General features: G+C 46.2%; 1 protein-coding gene across 1 annotated transcript in view; it reads right to left on the reverse strand.

Moving 5' to 3' along the window:
* The window catches only part of NKX2-1 (NK2 homeobox 1), a 2,803-nt gene extending 1,826 nt beyond the window's left edge, over positions 1-977 (reverse strand). The window contains 4 exon segments of the mRNA XM_085301820.1: positions 54-171; positions 626-698; positions 888-952; positions 954-977. Coding sequence (XP_085157946.1) covers positions 54-171; positions 626-698; positions 888-952; positions 954-977 — 280 coding nt within the window.
* Between the last annotated feature and the right edge of the window lie 17,745 nt (positions 978-18,722).

Consider the following 18,722-nt stretch of genomic DNA (forward strand, 5'->3'; position numbering starts at 1 on the left):
TTTTTTTGCCAAATATTCTGGTGTTGCCTTAACGCCGATCTTGTTGGATGTACACGTAACCGAGTGGACGAAGTCCGCCTTAATTGGATTGAGTGGAGGCTCAGGGCTGCCTTTCGTTTGTTTTAGCCAGACGCCAGGTTTTAGGCTGCCACCAGAGGCGGGGCATAGGCACTAAAGCAACAAGACAATAGAAGCCTACATCTTGCCCAAGATAATTAGCTTACATGCTGATGACAAGGTAAACACCTTTAAGTTTTACTTGTCAGAATTTTTTTTTTATGTCTTAAAAAAAATRTGAGAGAGAGAGAGCGAGGGGGAGAGAGACCCCGTGAGCACAATTCATTTTATTTTTCTCGGGGGGTGGCAATATTATGGATGGGGGAAGCGAAGGCAGTGCAAAAAGCCCCATTTCGGCCGGGTGAAAGGATTTAAAAGCGGCTCGCCGGTGGCAAGGCTGCCGGCCAGGCTCGGGGAGAGCTGCGGAGCCGGGGCTGGGCGCCGGCGAGCGCGGGGGCCCCGGCTGCCCTCGCCCCCCGCCGGGCTGCGGCGGCCAGGGCGAGCCGGGACGCGGCGCTGGGCCGCCGCTCCCCGCCCCGCGCCCGGCCGGCCACCACCGGGCAGTTACCATCTCGGGGGCCTGCTTTCTTCTTATGTCTTCTAAGACCCCCAGTCCCCCAGCGAGAGCATCCTTTCTCTCCCTAAAACCACAAGTTCCGTACACTTCCCTAGGGTTTATTATTATTATTATTATTACTACTACTTCCAAGAGGAAGAAGATGCAAGTTTACAAAGATGAGCAGTCATTCGGTTGCCTGGGGCGAGGGACTGCTGAAAAAATAGGTTAGAGCAATATGTCGCTCGCCATTCTCCAAGGGAAGGAGTGTCACAGGCTGTCGTGGTCCCTCTGAACCTGAAGCTGCCTTCTAAAGTTATTTATACAGCGCGGCAGCGGGGATGGAGAAGACCTCTGGGCTCATCTGCTACACCACCTTGCCAGTGAATTTCCTGCAGTTTCCAATAAAGTGCRATTTCTAGCACTTTCGGATTTGTTCTCGGATCTGGTGTGAAAACAAAAGAGCCTATTCCCAGGCACACGCACGTACGGCGAGGAGCTAATGTCACTCCGGTCTTTGCAGAAATCTCCCAAGTTGTCCAGTGTCTCCAAAGCTCACATTTCTCGGGTGTTCCCGAGACGAGAAGAGAAACCTCCCCTAAGTACTTCACACCCCGGCCCACTGTCCTGGGAAAGTCATTTAATAAAGCGATTACCTGAATATTAAGAAAATTGCAGCGAAGGTACAGTTAACCCAGTGACTCTGAAGTGTCAAACAACTATTTAGTAATTGCACTTGTAAATATGTTTGTGCTCGGCTGGTTCGTGCTTAAAAATGCAAAAGGGCACTTGCTACCCGGGAATAACTAAATATCTTTGTCTAAAGTGGCAGCATAAATAGCCGGTCGCTTTGTGGCCGTGCTTGATATTAGTACATAAGGATCATTTTGCTTCAATTGGGAGGCTCTCATTCAGTAGGCAAGAAACCGTTTAGGAGAAAGTAGGTTCCCGTATGAGAGTTAACATCCTTCAAGTGTAAGCCTCAGCCTTGATTACACTTTAGAGCTCTGCAAGAGGTGAGCTTTTCCACACAAATAWAATCGCGGGAACATTCTTTCAATCAGGCCTTCCGCTCCTCTACATCTTCTCAGCCGCCTCTTTCGGCATCGGCTCCCTCCAGCCCCAACACCCCGAAAAGGGGCTTGTTGGGAGTCCGCGGCGTTCCCCCRAGCGCCGAAGGGCGACTTCGGGCTAGAAAGGCGGCTGCTTTCCCCATCTTCTCGTTTCTTTTCCAAATCTTATACCTTGTCTGTCCCGGTCCCCGGAATATTTCTCTTCCCACCTTCACCTCTCTCTCGCTTTCTTTCCTTTTTTTTTTTTTTTTTTTTTTTTTTTNTTTTTTTTCTTTCTTTCCTGCGCATGTTTTTCAGTACGGTCTTTGGTTTTGCTCCTGCGGAGAGACACGCGAGCCTGTCTTGTCCCCCCGGATTTCTCACCCGTCAGCTCCGTACCTGTCTTATTAGCCTTAAAAAKGGATGGAGTGGGGGGGATTGAGGAAAGGATTTCCCGAAGGATTCACCACAGTAACTCTGCGGCGGACTCACGTCCGGGACGAAGGGCAGAGAGTGACGGCGCTGSCCGTGGGGCAGGAGCTGGGGCAGCGAGCCCGGCTCCCCCCGCGGAKCCGCCCGCAGCGCGCAGCGCGCAGCCCGCCGCCCGCCCGGCTTCCTTATCCTCTGGGCAGCCCCAGCGCAGGTTAAGCTGCTCGCTGAGGATCTCCCGAGTGAGCCCAGCCTGGGCTCTGCGCGGGGTCTTGCAAAGGGAAGTTAGGGCGAGACCTCGCACCGCGCCTTCGCTGGGGAGCGGCGTGAAACTCTCCTTGGAGGTTTAGTCGGTTAGTTTATAAATTCACCGAGCACATGCAGGCACATCTACACTCCGCAAGGTCCCAGCCGCACTTCCCCCCCCCCCCATTAGCTCGATCTAGTGAAATGGAAGCAAATTAGGCTTTGCTCCTCCTTTCCCACCACAAAATTAGTGTAAGATGGCAAATCAAACCCCGGACAACTAGCAAGCAAGAAAGCTTGTTTACTGTTGCTCTGTCCCCATCCGTTCACCCTTTCTTTTTTTCAACCCTCCACCCCAACTTTCGTTTGCCGGAGCTGTCTCCCCGCACCCCCCGGGCAGCGTGGCCGCCCCGACAGGGTCCTGCCTAGGCTGCCTMTAGGGATGTGTTCGTTTACCTGGTGATGCTGCTTAGTAAAACGCTCGAGTTAAAAGGAAATGCTAAGGAGGAGAGCAGGGAAGATGAGATGCGTTTTGCCTGGTGGAAGCATTTTCGTGAGAAAGGCACGGTCTTCACCCCGTGTTTGCAGAACGCGGCTATACGGACGTCCCTTCAATAGCTTCTGACCCCACACAATCCGTTTGATAACACTCGAGAGGTGGAAGAATGGGAGACTTTGTCAATCAAATGGTGCCAATCCCAATGGAAACGGTGCCACCAAGACCGCAGCGCGTTTCCTCATCAACTGGATTGCGGGGGCTGGGAACTCAAGGATCAGCTTTTGAAAGTGCGCACAGGGCTCTCCAAAGGCAACAATGTCTTTTTTTTCCTTTTTTCTTTTCTTTCCTTTTCTTTCTTTTTTTTCTTTTTTTCTTTTCTTTTTTTCTTTTTTTTTTAAATACGAGCTGCCGTGCCTCCCCAAGAGGAATCAAATGTGCTCGCCCAGCCAGAGCCGCGGAAAGGCTCCAGCTACTGCTTGCCACCCATCTCGCCGGGCAGCAAGCAGCCACTGAGGGGGAAGGACATTTCTACCAGTTCCGGCACCTCTTCTCAGCTCCTTACCCCAGATCGCTCTCCCCTCCTGGAAGCACTTTCGGCTGGAAGTGATTGCTCCGCTGCGCCTTTCCCCCGCAAGCGGAGCTCACGCGGCAGCGCGGGCCCGATTCAGCACAGCACTTACGCACATGCTTAAGGGTGACCGGGCACCTGGGGTATTTGGGTCAGAGTACGTGCCTAAAACCTTTGAAGCATCTGATCTCAATGGGGAGAGGAGAAGGGGCCCAAACAACTTGTAGGCAAATTCTTTCTCAAATAGAGAAGTTATTATTTTTTAGGTGCAATTTATCAATGCAAAGGCAAAAGGCGCTCCGTGTCCCCAGCGGGACTGTTCAGAAGTGCGCGTTTCCCTGCGCCAAGCCCATGCGACTTCCTGCTGCAAGCACGAAGTGTCCAGCTCTTCCCTGCCCCGCTCCCGACGCCGGGGTGTCCTTTCCTGCAGTCACCGGGCTGCTGTGAGCCGTCACCCGCTGTCGGAGCAAAAGGCTCGACCAGCTTCCCCGCGGCGGCGTGAGCCGCTGCTGGAGGAGCCCGGTTAAAGTGGGCAAGAACAGAGCTGCAGCTCAGCTCTTTCTTCTGTCCCGTTTTTTCATCAGCACAAATCTAGCACAAATCTATAGAGAGATTTAAATTACCCTCCAAAACCCCTTCGCATGCAAATAGGAGAAACAGCAGTTACAATTCTCCCCCGCCCCGACACATACACCCTTGGCCGATCCCCGGCGAGCTCTGTGAAACTTCATCACTAATTTCTTATGCATGTGGGGCTAATATATATCCCCTGCCCCCGTAGCCCCCAGAAATCAAGAGTGGCCGGGAGGGAAGAGCAGGGTGGCCGTTTTGGTAGTCGCCGCGTGGGGAGGACCTGCGTCACTGTCCCCACGGGGTGCGGGGAGCAGCCCCCTGCCCATGTGGCACATGGGGACGAGGGGGGCGAGCTCGTCCCAGGGCTGCTCCCCAGACTCGCTCCTGCAAGGGCGTTCTGGGGGGACAACTGTGCCCAGGACGCAGCGGGATAATTCAGCTCTGTAGGAACATCGCCCTGTCCCGGTTATTTCATTAAACTGTGAAAAACTCCGCAGCAGATGGGTCAAAATGTCTTCCCCTGGTGTGGGAATTCGAGAAAACAACCAAAGCAACCAAAGCCTGAACCGAAAATCCTCCCTCCTCCCCAGCACAGGCACAGTTGCTCCTCCAGCTGCTTGGGGCATGGAGGCTCTTGCACATGGGATTTCTTGGGGGCCCTTTCGTGACCAGCCCACTTGCAAGAGGGTCCTTTCCCCTCCCGCCTTCCCTGGGGCCCATCAGACAGCCGAACCCCTTGGTCCTGATCCTCCACCCCTGTCTTGTCCTTGGCCAGGGCATTCCTGGTCTGGAGGGACAGACAGCACCAGGCACGGTGCTCGGGAGCAAAGGGCAGCCAGGATGAAGGCCCCAGAGAGCAGCGGGGATCATGCCCATATGCGACCTGCCACTGACACCCTTCTTATTAGTGATTAATATATTGCGCTTATTAATCTTCCACAACGCCTATGGGTTGCCACTGCCACAACACTCTCAGCGCATCCGTACAAGACCATTTAGTGGCCCAGAAGCATCTCTGATACACCTAAGTCAAGGTGGTTTCGACGGGGAGGTGGTTGCTGAGACAATTTGCAAAGAGTTGTACTAGAGAGAGAGTCAAAAAATGTAGGTATGGATTATACAGATATAAATTCAAAGCTAAATACTTATCAGTAAATACCTAAAAATAGATTCCTGTTGGGATCTATCTATTTATTTTTATATATAGGTGCCAGTATGTTACATCAGATATTTTAGGAGGCACGTGCTTGCGTTTGCATASGCATATATACGCACACATGTACACAAACACGCATGCATACACGCGAGGCGTGTGCGTCTCGGGGAGCGGGTATGTGWGCATGGTTATGCACGCGTTTGCAGTCCGTACTCCTGTCGCCCGAAGGGGAACGCAGCTTCTGAAGCCGTTTCCTTGCGGCCCTGCCCTTCCTTCCCCGCCGCCTCGCAGGCCGCGGGGCCGCGGCCGGCGCCGAGCGCGGCTCCCGCCCGCTGCCCGCGCTGCCGTGCGGTTCGCCAGGCCTCTGCCCGCGGGGCGTGCGCGGGCGGCGAGGCGGCCTCCCCCCTCGACCTTTCCCCGGGGGTAACCAAAGCTCCCTTTTATTCCCAATGTCACTTCGGAGTTTGCCTTTTGTTCCCCGCTGCCTCTCGCTTCCAGGGATACCGGCGGCTCCCCGCTAGCTCGGGGAGGGGCCAGCCGTGGCAACGATGTCTCATTTAAAAGCCACAATGGAGCCCTTTCGACCGGCCCGGGGGGTGCCGAGCTTTATTTTGGGGCCGGGGGAGGGGAATTGTTTGCTTTGCTTTTGTTTTCCCAGCAAAACTCGAGGGCAAGTTACAGGAGGGCTGCGAGCAGCCCCCGGCCGCATTGCCACCACGTACCGGGCAGGGCCACCCAGCCGAAGCCGGGAGCGGAGCCGCCCGCGGGAGCCTGCGCCCCCGCGCAGACGGCGCGGGCGCCGCGGGGCCTGTGCTCGGCTCCCCCCCGCTGCGGTGGGAGTGACCAAGTTCCCAGCCATCGTCTCCAAATCCTCCCTGTTCCCCACCCTTCTCCCGTTTGCGGCTCGGCTTGAGCTTCCCCAGGAGTTTTAATTCGGAAGGAAGCTGCCAGCTCCGGTGGCATCCTTATTTTTCTCCCCTCCCTCGCCTTTTCCCCCCTTCTTCTTCTTCTTCTTCTTTTTTTTTTTTTTCTTTTTTTCCCTTGCAAGGGCAGTCGCCGCAAGGTGGGACTCCGCGTTCGTGCTGCCCAGGCTCCAGCAGCAGCGTGGAGGCTCCCAGCCCTGCCCAGGAAGGGACGTGCCGGGTGCGGGTCCCCTCCGGCCCTCCGGATGCGGGCGACCCACAGCAGCCTCCGCTGGCCGTCGGGAGAAGTGCAGCGCCGAGCCCAGCGGGGCTTGGGCGCTCCCGTCCCTGCCCATCTTTTGCTGTTGAAATTTGCCCCTTAAAAGGCATAGAGCCAAGCCAAGCCAAGCCAAAAAAAAAAAAAAAAAAAAGGGGGGGGGGGGAGAGAGAGAGAGAAAAGGAAAAAAAAGGGAGGGTTTTCGTTCAGTCGTCCTCTTGGGAGATCGGTGTAATTATGCAGACATTCGGCTCTCTGCCTTGTTTCATCTGCATTGCTCCAGATCTAGAGGGAAGGATTAGCTTCTTTTAAGCTTTCTAGCATCTCTTTTCAACCGCCTCCTGTACAAACAGCTCAGGCTCTAAACAAGGTTCTTCCCCCTCCCTCGGGAAGTGTTTGCGACGAGCCTGTTCCTGGACCAAGAAGAGCTGTTAGAATTTGTGGACGCTGCAAATGTTCACTTTTGAGTGACACAGTCAAACTCGTGTTCAAACTGTGCTCTTCAAAATTCATGATCACACCCATGCACCATCCTCCTTCCTCTTCTCCACCTGTTTGCTCCCCCCAAGCCTGCAGCACACRTGGGCACCCCAGAGGGGCTGAGCTCAGCTCCCCCTCTGCAGGGGCTGCCTGGTTGTCAGGCTGCACCGCTTCCTGGATCATGCAATTTTCCAAGCGCAGGGAGTGAATTTGCCATGTCTCTGTCCTGGCTTCCACAGCAAACTTGCCTCCATCTGAAGGCTGAAGTCCTAAGAGGTAGAGCTGAGATGAGTCAGTGCACTGAGGCATGGTAGGACACCGGACGGACCAAGCTGCCTACTATGAGTGCCAGCTGGACTTTTTTTTTTTTTTTTTTTTTTTTTTTTCCTCACGTGAGCCTTAAAATCAACATTTCCCCCATATATATACATTTATATATGTGGGATGGAGAGAGAGAAAAACCACAATTCACTCGCTCTTGATTTTCTGCTGTTCACTTCCTGGGACAGAGGGCGCAGGAAGTTTCCTAGGTGAAGAGGACCACTTCAGAAGCCCAAGTGTAATTCTAGCGATGTTTCAGAAGTCTCCTTTTCAGTCCATGGGAACCAAAGTCTCCTGGGAAGATCATGCCCTCAGTCAGGCTAGTACAACTGGTAGGTCTAGTTTAAAAGCTGGTGTAAAAAGCTGCAGCACAAAGGAAGCCATTTGTAGCAAAACTCAACAATGAACTTTATTGGTCCTGCTACCAAACTCACTAACAAAGCTCCACACTCTTGAGCATTGTCTCCAGACCCGTTTTTTGTTAACTAGCTACTGACATATATATGGCCCAGAGCTCAAATGTAACAGGTGCATCCGTCTTGCCAGCATTCAGTCAGCGGTTTCAACYGGTTCCATCTGTAGGTACCACCTTTCCAAGAGTTTTCTGCTGTAAGCAGGGCCTCTGACCTGCCTTGCACAGTGTGACATACATGTGACGGGGAAGCTCTTCTTGGGCCATGAGACTTGTGTGCAGCAGAAGGACTTTGACTGCCCTGTCAACTCTTCTCATCACCTCTYAGGTGGTGGGTCAGTTAGAACATCCTGGAGGCCAGAGCAGGCTCCATCACCTGGACTACCCYGCAGTGCTGTATGGGTTCTGTCAGAATGTTGTTCTTGCCAAGGAAGGAGACACAAATGGTTCATCAAACAGTTTTGGTTTCTCCCTTCTCAAAAGAAAAAAATAATATCTTGATAAAGAAAAGATTCAGTTGGAAAAAGGCTTTTTAACAAGTCTGGTGGAGGACAGAGCTGCTCCTAGATGAGCTGCTTGTATTATAATAGCTGAGGCCCACATCCTGCTCTCAGGCTCCACGCAGCAACCTTTCTTGCCTTTGGATGGATCAATCCATTGAGGACAATTCTTTCACTCCCGTGTTACTGAAGGGTTGACAGCAGGGTTCCACTTGCAGCTGAATCCTGAYCAAAATATTTCACAGATGTAATGAAAGACAGCTTCAGCCCTGCAGCATCTTTCTCCCTGGGGTTGATAAGCAGGAAAGAAAGAGTGAAGCTTGAGATTCGGTTAGGTGGAAGAACTGAGAGTTAGAYGACCAAAACAAAGCCTATCTGTATTATAACCTAAAAAAATGTACCCAAGAAGTTTCTGAAGTCCAAGATGTATTCCATTTTTGCATCAGAATAGCACTTCTTATTGAAATAAGTCCTACACATGTACTGAAACAAGTCTTTGCTAACAGCTCTATTTTCTTTTTTCCACAGACATTAGTCATTATTAGCATTCTAGTGCAGAAGAGTCTCCATGTAGCAGGACTATCTTCTAAATTACTTTGGATGATAGAAATAATGAAGTTAAAAATTTCACTCATCTTTTCCCTGTCCTAAATGAAAGCACATATTATACTCATTCAAAAAATAGCTAACCGCAGACTTAGGTTCAAGTTACATTTTCRATATAGAAATGTTTGTGCTGAAATAGCCTAGATACTTTCTTRGAAGTAGTTTAATGATGTAAAATAGTCCATTAATGGATTTTGACTACTGTGCAGTTTTTGAAATAATGTCTCTTATAATTAGTTGTTTCATCATTCCTTTATGTGCCTTGCTTATTTCAAATTCCAGGGAAAGAAGGCTGCTAAGCTAACATAATGAGATAATACCCTTCACTGGCATAAGTAAGGATATGAGATGGACTGCTACCCACATTGGTAATTATACATGCTCCATTTCTACAGRAGGAACCAGAGCGGATCCTCTACAGCATTTTGCTCTCTGTGTATAACATTATCTGAAAAAACAAGTGGGTAACTTGTTTACGCATTAGTATTGGAGGAAGCAACCTGAGCTGGCTGTCCTTGAGTCCGTGGAGTCAAACTCATTCAGCGTGCACTAAGCAGGACGAGGGAGGAGAACCGTGGTGCCGTCTGCATGCATACTTGCTGTGCTTGTTCTGCCACTGGGGTGCCAGCTTCATGGGGGTTTCCTACGTGCCCTCAGCAGGTAGCCAGCAACRGGCAGCTGGCTCTCCAACCTGGACGGCAAGTTTTATGGGGAAAAGTGCATGCCCAGCCGGAGCCACTTGGCRCTGTGGACAGCCTCCAGTAGCATCCTTGCCTGCAGCGGTTTTGGAGCAGCTAGAGAAAGGGCCAGTGGAGAAACACTTGGGTGACCCAGCAGCTCTGTGGTTCCTGCTCATGGAACCGCAAACAGGACTGCAGGCTGCGGCTCAGGAGCATGTACACTCTGCCGTCGCCTGCAGGCAGGGGTCCTCCCTGCCATTTGCCACCTGTGGCCCAGGACTCTTCTGAGTGAGAAATAAGGATTGYATTTAAATTCAGTGGGAAGAGGCTCTAGTACTTACAGCCTTTAAAGCTTGCACTGCAAAACCTATCAAAGTGTACTTGCTTTCATTATTGCATTTTGGTGCTTTTTCAGTAAAAAGAGCTTTGTCCTGAATACCGCCTGGAAACATCAAATGGAAATACATATTACATGAAGCAAGGGTTTCCAAACAGAGCTTGCTTTGGGTACTGCTTGCTGCAGCAACCATAGCTGCTGCGAGGATGGCAGCTGGAGCTGTGAGTGCCAGCTGTGGCCAGGGCTACCAGCAATGATGGTGGCCGCCGTGTTAAATCTGTGCCAGCCTGCACGTATCTCTGCCCACTTCACCAGCTCCCCAGCGTCCCATCAACGCCCCAGTGCTAAGACTCCCACCATAAACCTCCTTATCTCTCTATCAATCCCATGAAGAAAGAATCAACCYTCTTCCTCCTAACATATTTTCAGTAGCTAACTGGCACTAATGTTGTACTTGTAGGAGCTGATTAGACACTTCCCATGTACAGGTATAAGCTTCACAACTGACTACATAACCCACAGAGCAGTTTGACTACCAGCAGTGGTTTGCAGCCTGCAGGGTCTTCATGCCTAGGAAGATTGTGAACTACAGTGACCAACCACTTCAGAAATAAAAAATAAAGAGATCTGAAATATCGGAAAATTGTCTCTCCAAGAAATTTGGCTTCTGTAGAAGCTTTGGTTTCTGTAGAAAGTTTTCAATGAACTTTGGATGCTCAGCTCTCTGCGGTCTRTTCCCCACAAGGGGCTGAGCTGCAGTCCCCTAAATTGCAGTTTCTTTTCTGAACAAGTCGTGATCTATCCAGTATTTTCAAAAAATAGCTAGAAACAGAGAAATTTGCACTTCTCTCAATCTGCATGTCATTTCTTTAYAAAGCTTGGAAATATTTTTCCTTTGGTGTTTATTCTTTTTTCTGCGCTTTATATCTAATCAGACTATTTTGCTGCAGATTCAGAAACGAGAACGGTTCCACCTCCTTCACACRCTGCTCCATTTCTCTTCAATTTCATTTCCCTCAGGGTCACTGTTAGGTGATGATATACAGTAATGTCCCCAGTGAGATGCTGTTTCCATTAGCTTTCTGCTTCAGAGGTGGTCAGAGGTCTGAATTCTTATATGATTTGTTTTCTTGGCTACTTAGAAAATAACGTTCAGTTTTGATCTCTCTTCTGCACAGATGAGAAATGCTCTATTCTCAGGTTTTTCTTCCTTCTCTTGGAAGACAGTGRCTCTCACCTCTGTTTTTAAAACAAACAGGATGTTTTGGTGGATGATTTTTCTAATTAACAATCAATACTATTTTTATAAAAATGATGATAAAAGAGGGAAGAAGTCATCTGGCAGAACACAGCATGAACAACTATACTTCTGTGTTAAGGAAAGAGCAGCAAATGCTCCCAGACATACCTGTGAGGAACACAGTGAGAAAACTAAGAATACTTTTCCCATGGAGCACAAAGCATTTCTGTAGATAGGTAAATAAATAGGCTCTGCATTAGAAAGATCCAGGAAATTCAGTATACACGTTCTTTGCCAATTCATATATGATTTGACATTCATTTCTACTGTTCCAAAGCCATCTCCATTTTGGCAGCTGCCTTTGGGGGCARGGAGAGGGCCATGACAAACCAAGTACGACGGGTTCCCGTTCTTCCATCAATCTTCTGAAAGTTTTTATGCTTTTGAGCACTGAAATGGCTCTCTTTCTGATCACGAAATTCTGACATAGGGAGACACTTCAGTGCCATGCTGCACCTCAGTTTACARGAGCGGTTATTCCTTCAAAGTTGGTATAACTCTATAACCTTCTTGGAGACAAATTAGGGCTGTTGTCTCAKGGCAATCGGTGACCCAGAAACTGGGAGAAGAGGGGTTAGAAGTACAGTGACTGTTACTCCAACATCAGAAGAGCTCTAATTCATACATTTAAATAAACAAATAAAAGTCAGAATCACAGCGAATTTCACTCCACCGGTCATATTTCTTCCAGTTTGTTTAGTTGATCTTTCTGTGCTTTGACTGTGTATTTTCTAAAGTCATCTACATTTAGCTAGGTAAAAAGTCAACAGTAGATACTATATTGTAATTAAAGCTGGGAGAGAATTCCTTGTCATTTTCAAAGGAAGGTAGTTTTTTTTTGAATTTGCATCGTTTTCTGTTGAGCAAATCCAAGTGAAACTCTTTACAGGGTGCTGGATTGATGCGAATGGCTAGGTTGGTGAGATGAACGGAACTGAACTAAGTCAGACTGGGTCAGCTGGCTGTTGACGTGAGTCTGCCTGAGCTGCTGTGCAGTCTTCTGAGATTTTCCATGGGGGTATCACTTGCCCACATTTTCCTCTGTCCTCTAGACAGATATCAGAAATTGAATTTTCTCTCCCATGACTGTTTCGACACAGGAGCAAAGCAAATGTCAAATTTCAATGCTTCTTTTTTTTCCTTTTTTTTTCTGGGAAAAAAAAATTTCACCAACCCCCCTGATGTTTTGACAAATGCTTTGGTCTGGATTCAGGAGAAGTATTAGATTTTTCTATGAGAGAGAAATTTCAGTTTGCGATCATCTCAAATTGAAATAAAAAATCCAGTTGTTCTGAGTTCTTAAAATTGTTTTGAGTAACTAAAATCCCATGAGAAAACCCAGTAGTCTGGATGCCTTTCGGAGGAGCAGAAAGCTGTGGAAAGAATTCACAGATGGTACATCTGAACTTCAGATGGTGGGCAGAAGCCTGCCATCACACAGACTAAGTAGTTAGCACAGACATTTTTCTTTTGAATGAAGCACAGATGTTGGTTTATGCAGTTGATCAGAGTGACAATGGAAAATCATCTCTGTTGCTGCCACCTCAGGAGTAACTGGGTCTCTTTCAGCATCAGGAATGTTGATGTCCACTGTATGGACACTAGAGGACATCTGACCTTCGTTTGTAATTCAATGTCATCATTCATTACTTGGCAGCAAATTATTTTAGTCTATTAGGGCTTTTTTTTTCCTCCAAAGCCTGGCATGACTCAAATTCTTGCTCTAGAGATAAACAGATGGGAAGGGATGTAGCCAGAAAACATCTAGAGTTAAATAACTTCAGGCAACAATTTAAAATATCAGATACTATAGATCTGCTCCTACGGGCATCGGCATGACTTAGACTGCAGAACTCCTTGAGCAGTACAAAGACTGGTCAAGCCATTTTATTTCATTGCATTAGGCTTCAGCTAATCATTGCACTGAGCTGGCTGTATTATTTCATGACTGTTGGGGCTAGACCGACAGGCACAGCCAAAGGCAGGAATCTTGCTCGTCCTCGTTGAGCAGTAGCCCTTGTTTCCTAGCGGGATGACTCTGAGTCCTGTRAAGTCACCCATGACACAGCACCAGCTCTGCTGCAGCATGTCAGGACTCAGTGAAAAAATATTCATGCCTTTGCTCTACTAGACCCAAGGGTCTTATTTATTTATTTATTTTTATTTTTTTAATGTATCATTCTGTCTCTCTTGGTTTAAAAACAATGGCTAAAATGTGTTAGTGTTTTCTTTTTACTTACTGCTTGTATACACCTTTYCTTCATTTTAAAAATGTATTATTGTATTTTTTTTAGTATATTATTAAATTTTATTTTTAAAAATGCTCTTGGAAAATACTTACTCTTCAGCAGGGAATCTGAAAGCCCTTAGCATTATGAATTTTTACTGAAAAACAAAATCTTGCATATCCTTAAGAGACATGCACACTATCCCTTTATTTGGCAAACTAGGCCATCCTGTACTGTCACTTTTAAACCGAGCATTGCAGAGTKTTTTGCATGAAACAACCCATACATGCACACTATATAACTATCATAAAACATCTGCTAGCTTAAATTTACTATTGCAGCATAAAGCTCATTTGTTTCTTGCATTCGAGTCAACAGCTCTAGAGATGCATAGGTAAGCATCTTTTCTTTTTTTCCCTGAATAGCAAATGTTTTCCACCAAGTTTCACAATGGGCATTATTCTTGTGTATGCTATAATGTCCTTGTCAGTTAGTGTGCTTCAGAGGTCTCTCTTTGGATTAGYTATCCAAATGAATGTTAGGTAAAGCTCTTCACTTTCACATCCTCCTGTCTTTATGTGCACACGTAACTGGTACTTACCTCACAGTTGTGTATACACAGGAAGAAGAGTAGTGATCCAGTAACTGTGCARCTGGCAACACACAGCAAAATCTTTTGCTTCTTTCTTTAACTTTGAATGCAACACATAGTATCAATATTAAATTTCTTCTCTCTGTTGCCTCTTCTTTAGCCAATAACTTTCTGTTGCTACGCCCACTCTTCTTCACCTTCTGGTGCATGTGTTCCCTCTCTTGCTGTCCTGCCATACAGCTGAGGAGATCAAGTTATATCCCAGGAGAAAACAGTTGGGTAACTGTGAAGACCACACATTTGCAAGATATTCTACTCCAATCCCAGCTRCATGTCACCATGCTGCAAGAAATGCGTAGAATTGGCAAGCCAAGTAGAAAAGGAGTAAAAGAACAAGTGACAAGTATGGCTAAACAGCATTTTTAGAGAGTCAGATTTTGGGGAAGCTATTCTATGGTTGCATAAGAAACTCAGAGGATCTCTAAATGGCCTGGAAATGAGAAAGTACAGATGTATCCCTCCAGCACCTTGTGTGATGAAAGGCAGGTGCTGTGCCAGGATGGCTCCACACACGGAGACAGATTGGAGAGAGGAGGGAGCACTGCAGACGGTGGCTCTGCGGTACCCATGCCTCCCCTGAGGTAGAGCTGGACTTCTCTTGAATTGGCTCCAGACGAGGTAGCAGTTGTTTGTGTCCATTCATCTTTATTCCAACTCATCTGCGCTCAGGTAGGATGGAAAACTGAGCCATAAACAGCTTTTTCTCACACAGCCTGAAAGACCCATGGCAAGGGGAGGAGATGGTATGACTGACTCTCAGACCTGTAGCCTGATGAAATACAAGTTGGAACAGGCTGACGTTGCCACAGCTGGGGACAGAAGAGACTTGTGGGAGGATGGTCCTTTGGCATAATATTTGTGGAAACAAGATTTTAAAATCTCAGGCCTGTAGAAGCATACTAGGAGAAAATGTGCCTTTTCTATTGACCTGGGGTTTTATTTAATGTGGCTGAATATTTCCCTGAGTGTCTGAATGCAAAACCAGGAAAAAAACATCTCTTGTACCCTCCTACATGATAAAAACCTTCTCCAGGTGTTTGTATGAGAGAGGAACACAGAGGCTTTATGCTTTAAATAAATACRCAGGAATGTATTTCTTTCAAGGCTAGTTGTTCTGGTAATAATTCCTTTAAAATTTCTTCTTGCTACATCTCATTTCTTTTTCACTTCACATGCTTCATTTTTTTCTTCAGAAAAGGGCAGGTTTCCTTACTGCTCCATCCATGTGCACAGCAGAATCAAAGGGCTGGAGTCTGGAAGGTATGTGGCTGGAATATAACTGTATTGTCTTCAGGAGTTACTCCTGGAGTACTTGAGAGAGGAGTCAGGGACGAGTTATTTTTAACAACAGCAAAATCTATTGTCACAATTGTTTAATGCGTTAGGGTACAAAATAGGATGTATCAGACAATGTTCATTTTTAAAAAGTACCCTTTCATTCTTTGCAAACTTCTACCAGCTSAAGGCTTTGATGTTTTGTTGGATTTATCCTTCTCAGCACCCAGGTTTGCAACTCTCTTCTCCATTAGTGTGGTCTAAGAAATTCTTCCAGATCACAGTGTCTGGGAGCTCTGATGGTTCCTGTGTCTGCCTAATTTGTTTGTGGGCTTATAGATGAGTYGTGACTAAGAGAAAAAACTTGAACTCTCTTCTTTCCACTTGTTCATATATATATCTTTTTGATAAGCAGTAAATTTTCTGGAAAACGTAGTTGCAGTTTTTTTGACATTGTACCTGTGCAGACTGCACCGAGTAACAGGACTAGACTGACAGCTCTGCTGGAAGAGTTGTCYCCTTTTTATTCGGAGTAGAGGACCAAGATTCCTTAGGGGATTTGAACCAGCTTACCCCACTTCAAAGGCTAATGCCTTCACCCCGTTGTGCCTGTTAGACATCACCTCACCTCTCTGGCCTTGGCCGGGACTGTTCCCGAGCAGAGGGAACGAGAGCCCAGCCCAGCAGACCGTCCACCAGACCACACAGTCGTGGTCTCCTGGTCTCCGTGTCCTGTTAGTTGTGTATTCCGCGTCCAACAGGGGAAGATCRATTCTTATTTCCCTAGTGCTTTATCTATACTCAGGCTCGATTTTCATTGTTTCGCGTGAGGTTTTTTTGTGTCACAACTTTTCCAGTGCTAAAACTACTTTCTTTTCTTGCCTCTTTCAGACGGCCACTTTTATTCAGACGTTTTGTCATTCCATCACTTTTAGCCATGAACACTCTGCTTCTGTCACACCTTTGTCCTACAGACTCCTTGGTTAGCTCTGCTTCACACACGTATGTTGCAAGGAATTGACTCACCCCAGAAATGCTTCTCCGTATTGCGTAGGAAAGGCAATTTATACAGCTCTCTCCGATTACAAATCTGCTTACTGACATTCGCAGTCAGGTGAGCCAAATCCAGTTCTTGTACTGGTCACCAGCAGCATCCTTGCAGAGTGATTTTGCAGGAGTAGCTTGGTAGCGTTTTGGAATTCTCTTTCCCTGAGCTGAACTGCTAAGACAGCCAAGGGAGCCAAGTTCAAGCCCAAGGGAGCCAAGTTCGAACACCTCAGTCCCTACTGCCCGCTCAGCTCTCTCTCTTTGCTCGAAATGCAAACTCCCTCTCCTTTCTCAGAAGTCTTTTTTTTTTTTTTTTTTTTTTTTTTTTTTGTAAATCTAGTAGCAAAGCAGCTTTTGGATTTACGTTCATTGACGTGTTATATTGCTATGAGAATTTACAATCCTCCTTTGTCCTGCTCATTCTTTGAAATTAAAATGCAAAACTAACTAAATAAAGACCTTTTCCTGAGTTTGTACTTCTCAATTAGCACACATCTTCTAGCTTAAATGGCTCTGCTGTTGTTCACATTAGTATGACAGTTATTTAATTAGTCACATAACATAAGAATTAGCTGCTGTACAACMTGTTTCAAGAAGTCCTTTCTGTCCATTGTTCATGTATGCATTACCAGGTGGACAAAACAATCCTCATCCCAATTAAATATCCTTGCACTGGGCTTTCCTCCCTTCCTCCAGATTCTTCACCTTGCGTTTTCCTAGATAAATCTTGTGTTGTTATTTCCAACCATCTTCCCAGACTCTCTTAGTCCTTTCATATTTTATGTCTGTTTAGCATGCGTGTCCCCAGAGAAGGAAGAGAACATTTCCCAGGGAAGAATCATCTTCAAATGTCATCAGTGTGTTTCTAATCTTCGTTTTCCTAATCATACTGAAGATATTAAATAAAATCAGAGTTAGTCTGTCTCTGTAAGAACCCTCTAGGCACCTTCCCCAACTCATATTAGTGCTCATCGTTTCAATCCAATGGTTAATTTACAACTCATGTGTTAGTGCTCTTCAAAGAAATTAATGTAACAATTCAAGACAATTCAATATCAAGGATAGGGCGATATTTATTTTAAATAAAACTGACTGCAGTCACTCACACTCCTTCTCTCACAGATTTCACCCACTTGTGTTCTCACACAAACACCCAGATGCATGTGTCAAYGCAGCCTGGCCAGATTCGGTTGTGTGTGATGGGGAGGATAAAGAGTGCTGGCTATTGAGTCCTCACTGCATCTCCTGCGTTCTTCTTGGTTGACGACAACAAGCTGTTTTTTGAAGAGGTCTTTTATACCTTTAAGAGTCAAAATCACTACAACATGATCCCTTGATTGCAAATGTTGCTTATTTCATCCTCTATAAATCTTAAGCAAGGTTAATGGCTGTTGTTTTGGGCTATTTTTACGGCTGCAGTACATCTTCCTGCTGTGGTAGTGAGAGGAGGAACGACTCATGCAATGTGCTATAACGTTGTTACCCSCCTCTCCTTCCATCAGAGGTCTGTGCTGTGGCCTTTCTGGAGCAYAGACCTTCTGCTCTTCACATATAAGTCCCGTTCCTCAAGGTTTACCAGTTTGACTGCAGATGACCATATCCTTGATTTTCAATACAGGTACCTCAGGGAYTGTTGTCCTATCCGTCCGTAAGTATGACCAATTACAGGGAAATCTTTGAAGTTGCTTCAAGTATTCATTTAAGGGATTTCCATTTATTTAATATTTTGTGGACTTACATATAGATTTTGTTTTAAATGTTATTAACTCCCTTTTGCAGATCTGATCAACAAATGCTAAATATGATTTGTTTATTCCTATGCACTTCTAAAAAATCTCAGCCTGAATAACAAGTCATCTCAAACTCTAAGTTAATGTGGGACATTATCAAAACACTCAAAGATAAAAGATCCCATACTGTGCAGCTCGATTTTGGTGGAGTGACTGAAGCATCCTCTAAAGATGGGACAAATAAGTTCCATATCTCAACGGTTTTAGAGTTGCAGTCTGTTGAGTTGAATCAATTACAAATGGAGGGTCATTCAGAGACAGCAAAACATTTAAACTGTAATTTCTCATTTTGCAACAATGAGTCAAATAGCACTGCACAAGCTCATCTTTTGCATGTTTTTGTTCAATGTCTATGTTTTTTAGCACTGGTAGTGTTAGCTATGAACATATTACATATTTATTCTATTTCAAGGTCAAGATTTCCTGAGAGGATAGCGATATACAAATAACTTACGTTTGATATGGCTGGGTATTCAAGCAGCAGTACTATTGTAAGGGATAACAAAAGACAAAATGTAAGTCTCATACTTAAGGCCAGAACATGTTGTTTTTGGTTCCTCTGCAATATTATGAAGAAATAGAAATTTTTATCTTCCTTAATAAAAATATCTTTATTTCTTTGTAGGTTTAGTTTATGACACAGGATTTTCAAAACGATTCAAGTAGCCCTCATAATAAAAATAACTCATTAATGCTTCTATAGGATTAAATATTATTTCTTGATATATATTTGGATATGTCAGTATCCAGAGAYCATTGCTTTCTCATTGGAGAGAAAC

The sequence above is a fragment of the Rhea americana genome, unplaced genomic scaffold, assembly GCF_003343005.1.
Source record: "Rhea americana isolate MKP2758 unplaced genomic scaffold, rheAme1 scaffold_18, whole genome shotgun sequence".
NCBI lineage: Eukaryota > Metazoa > Chordata > Aves > Rheiformes > Rheidae > Rhea > Rhea americana.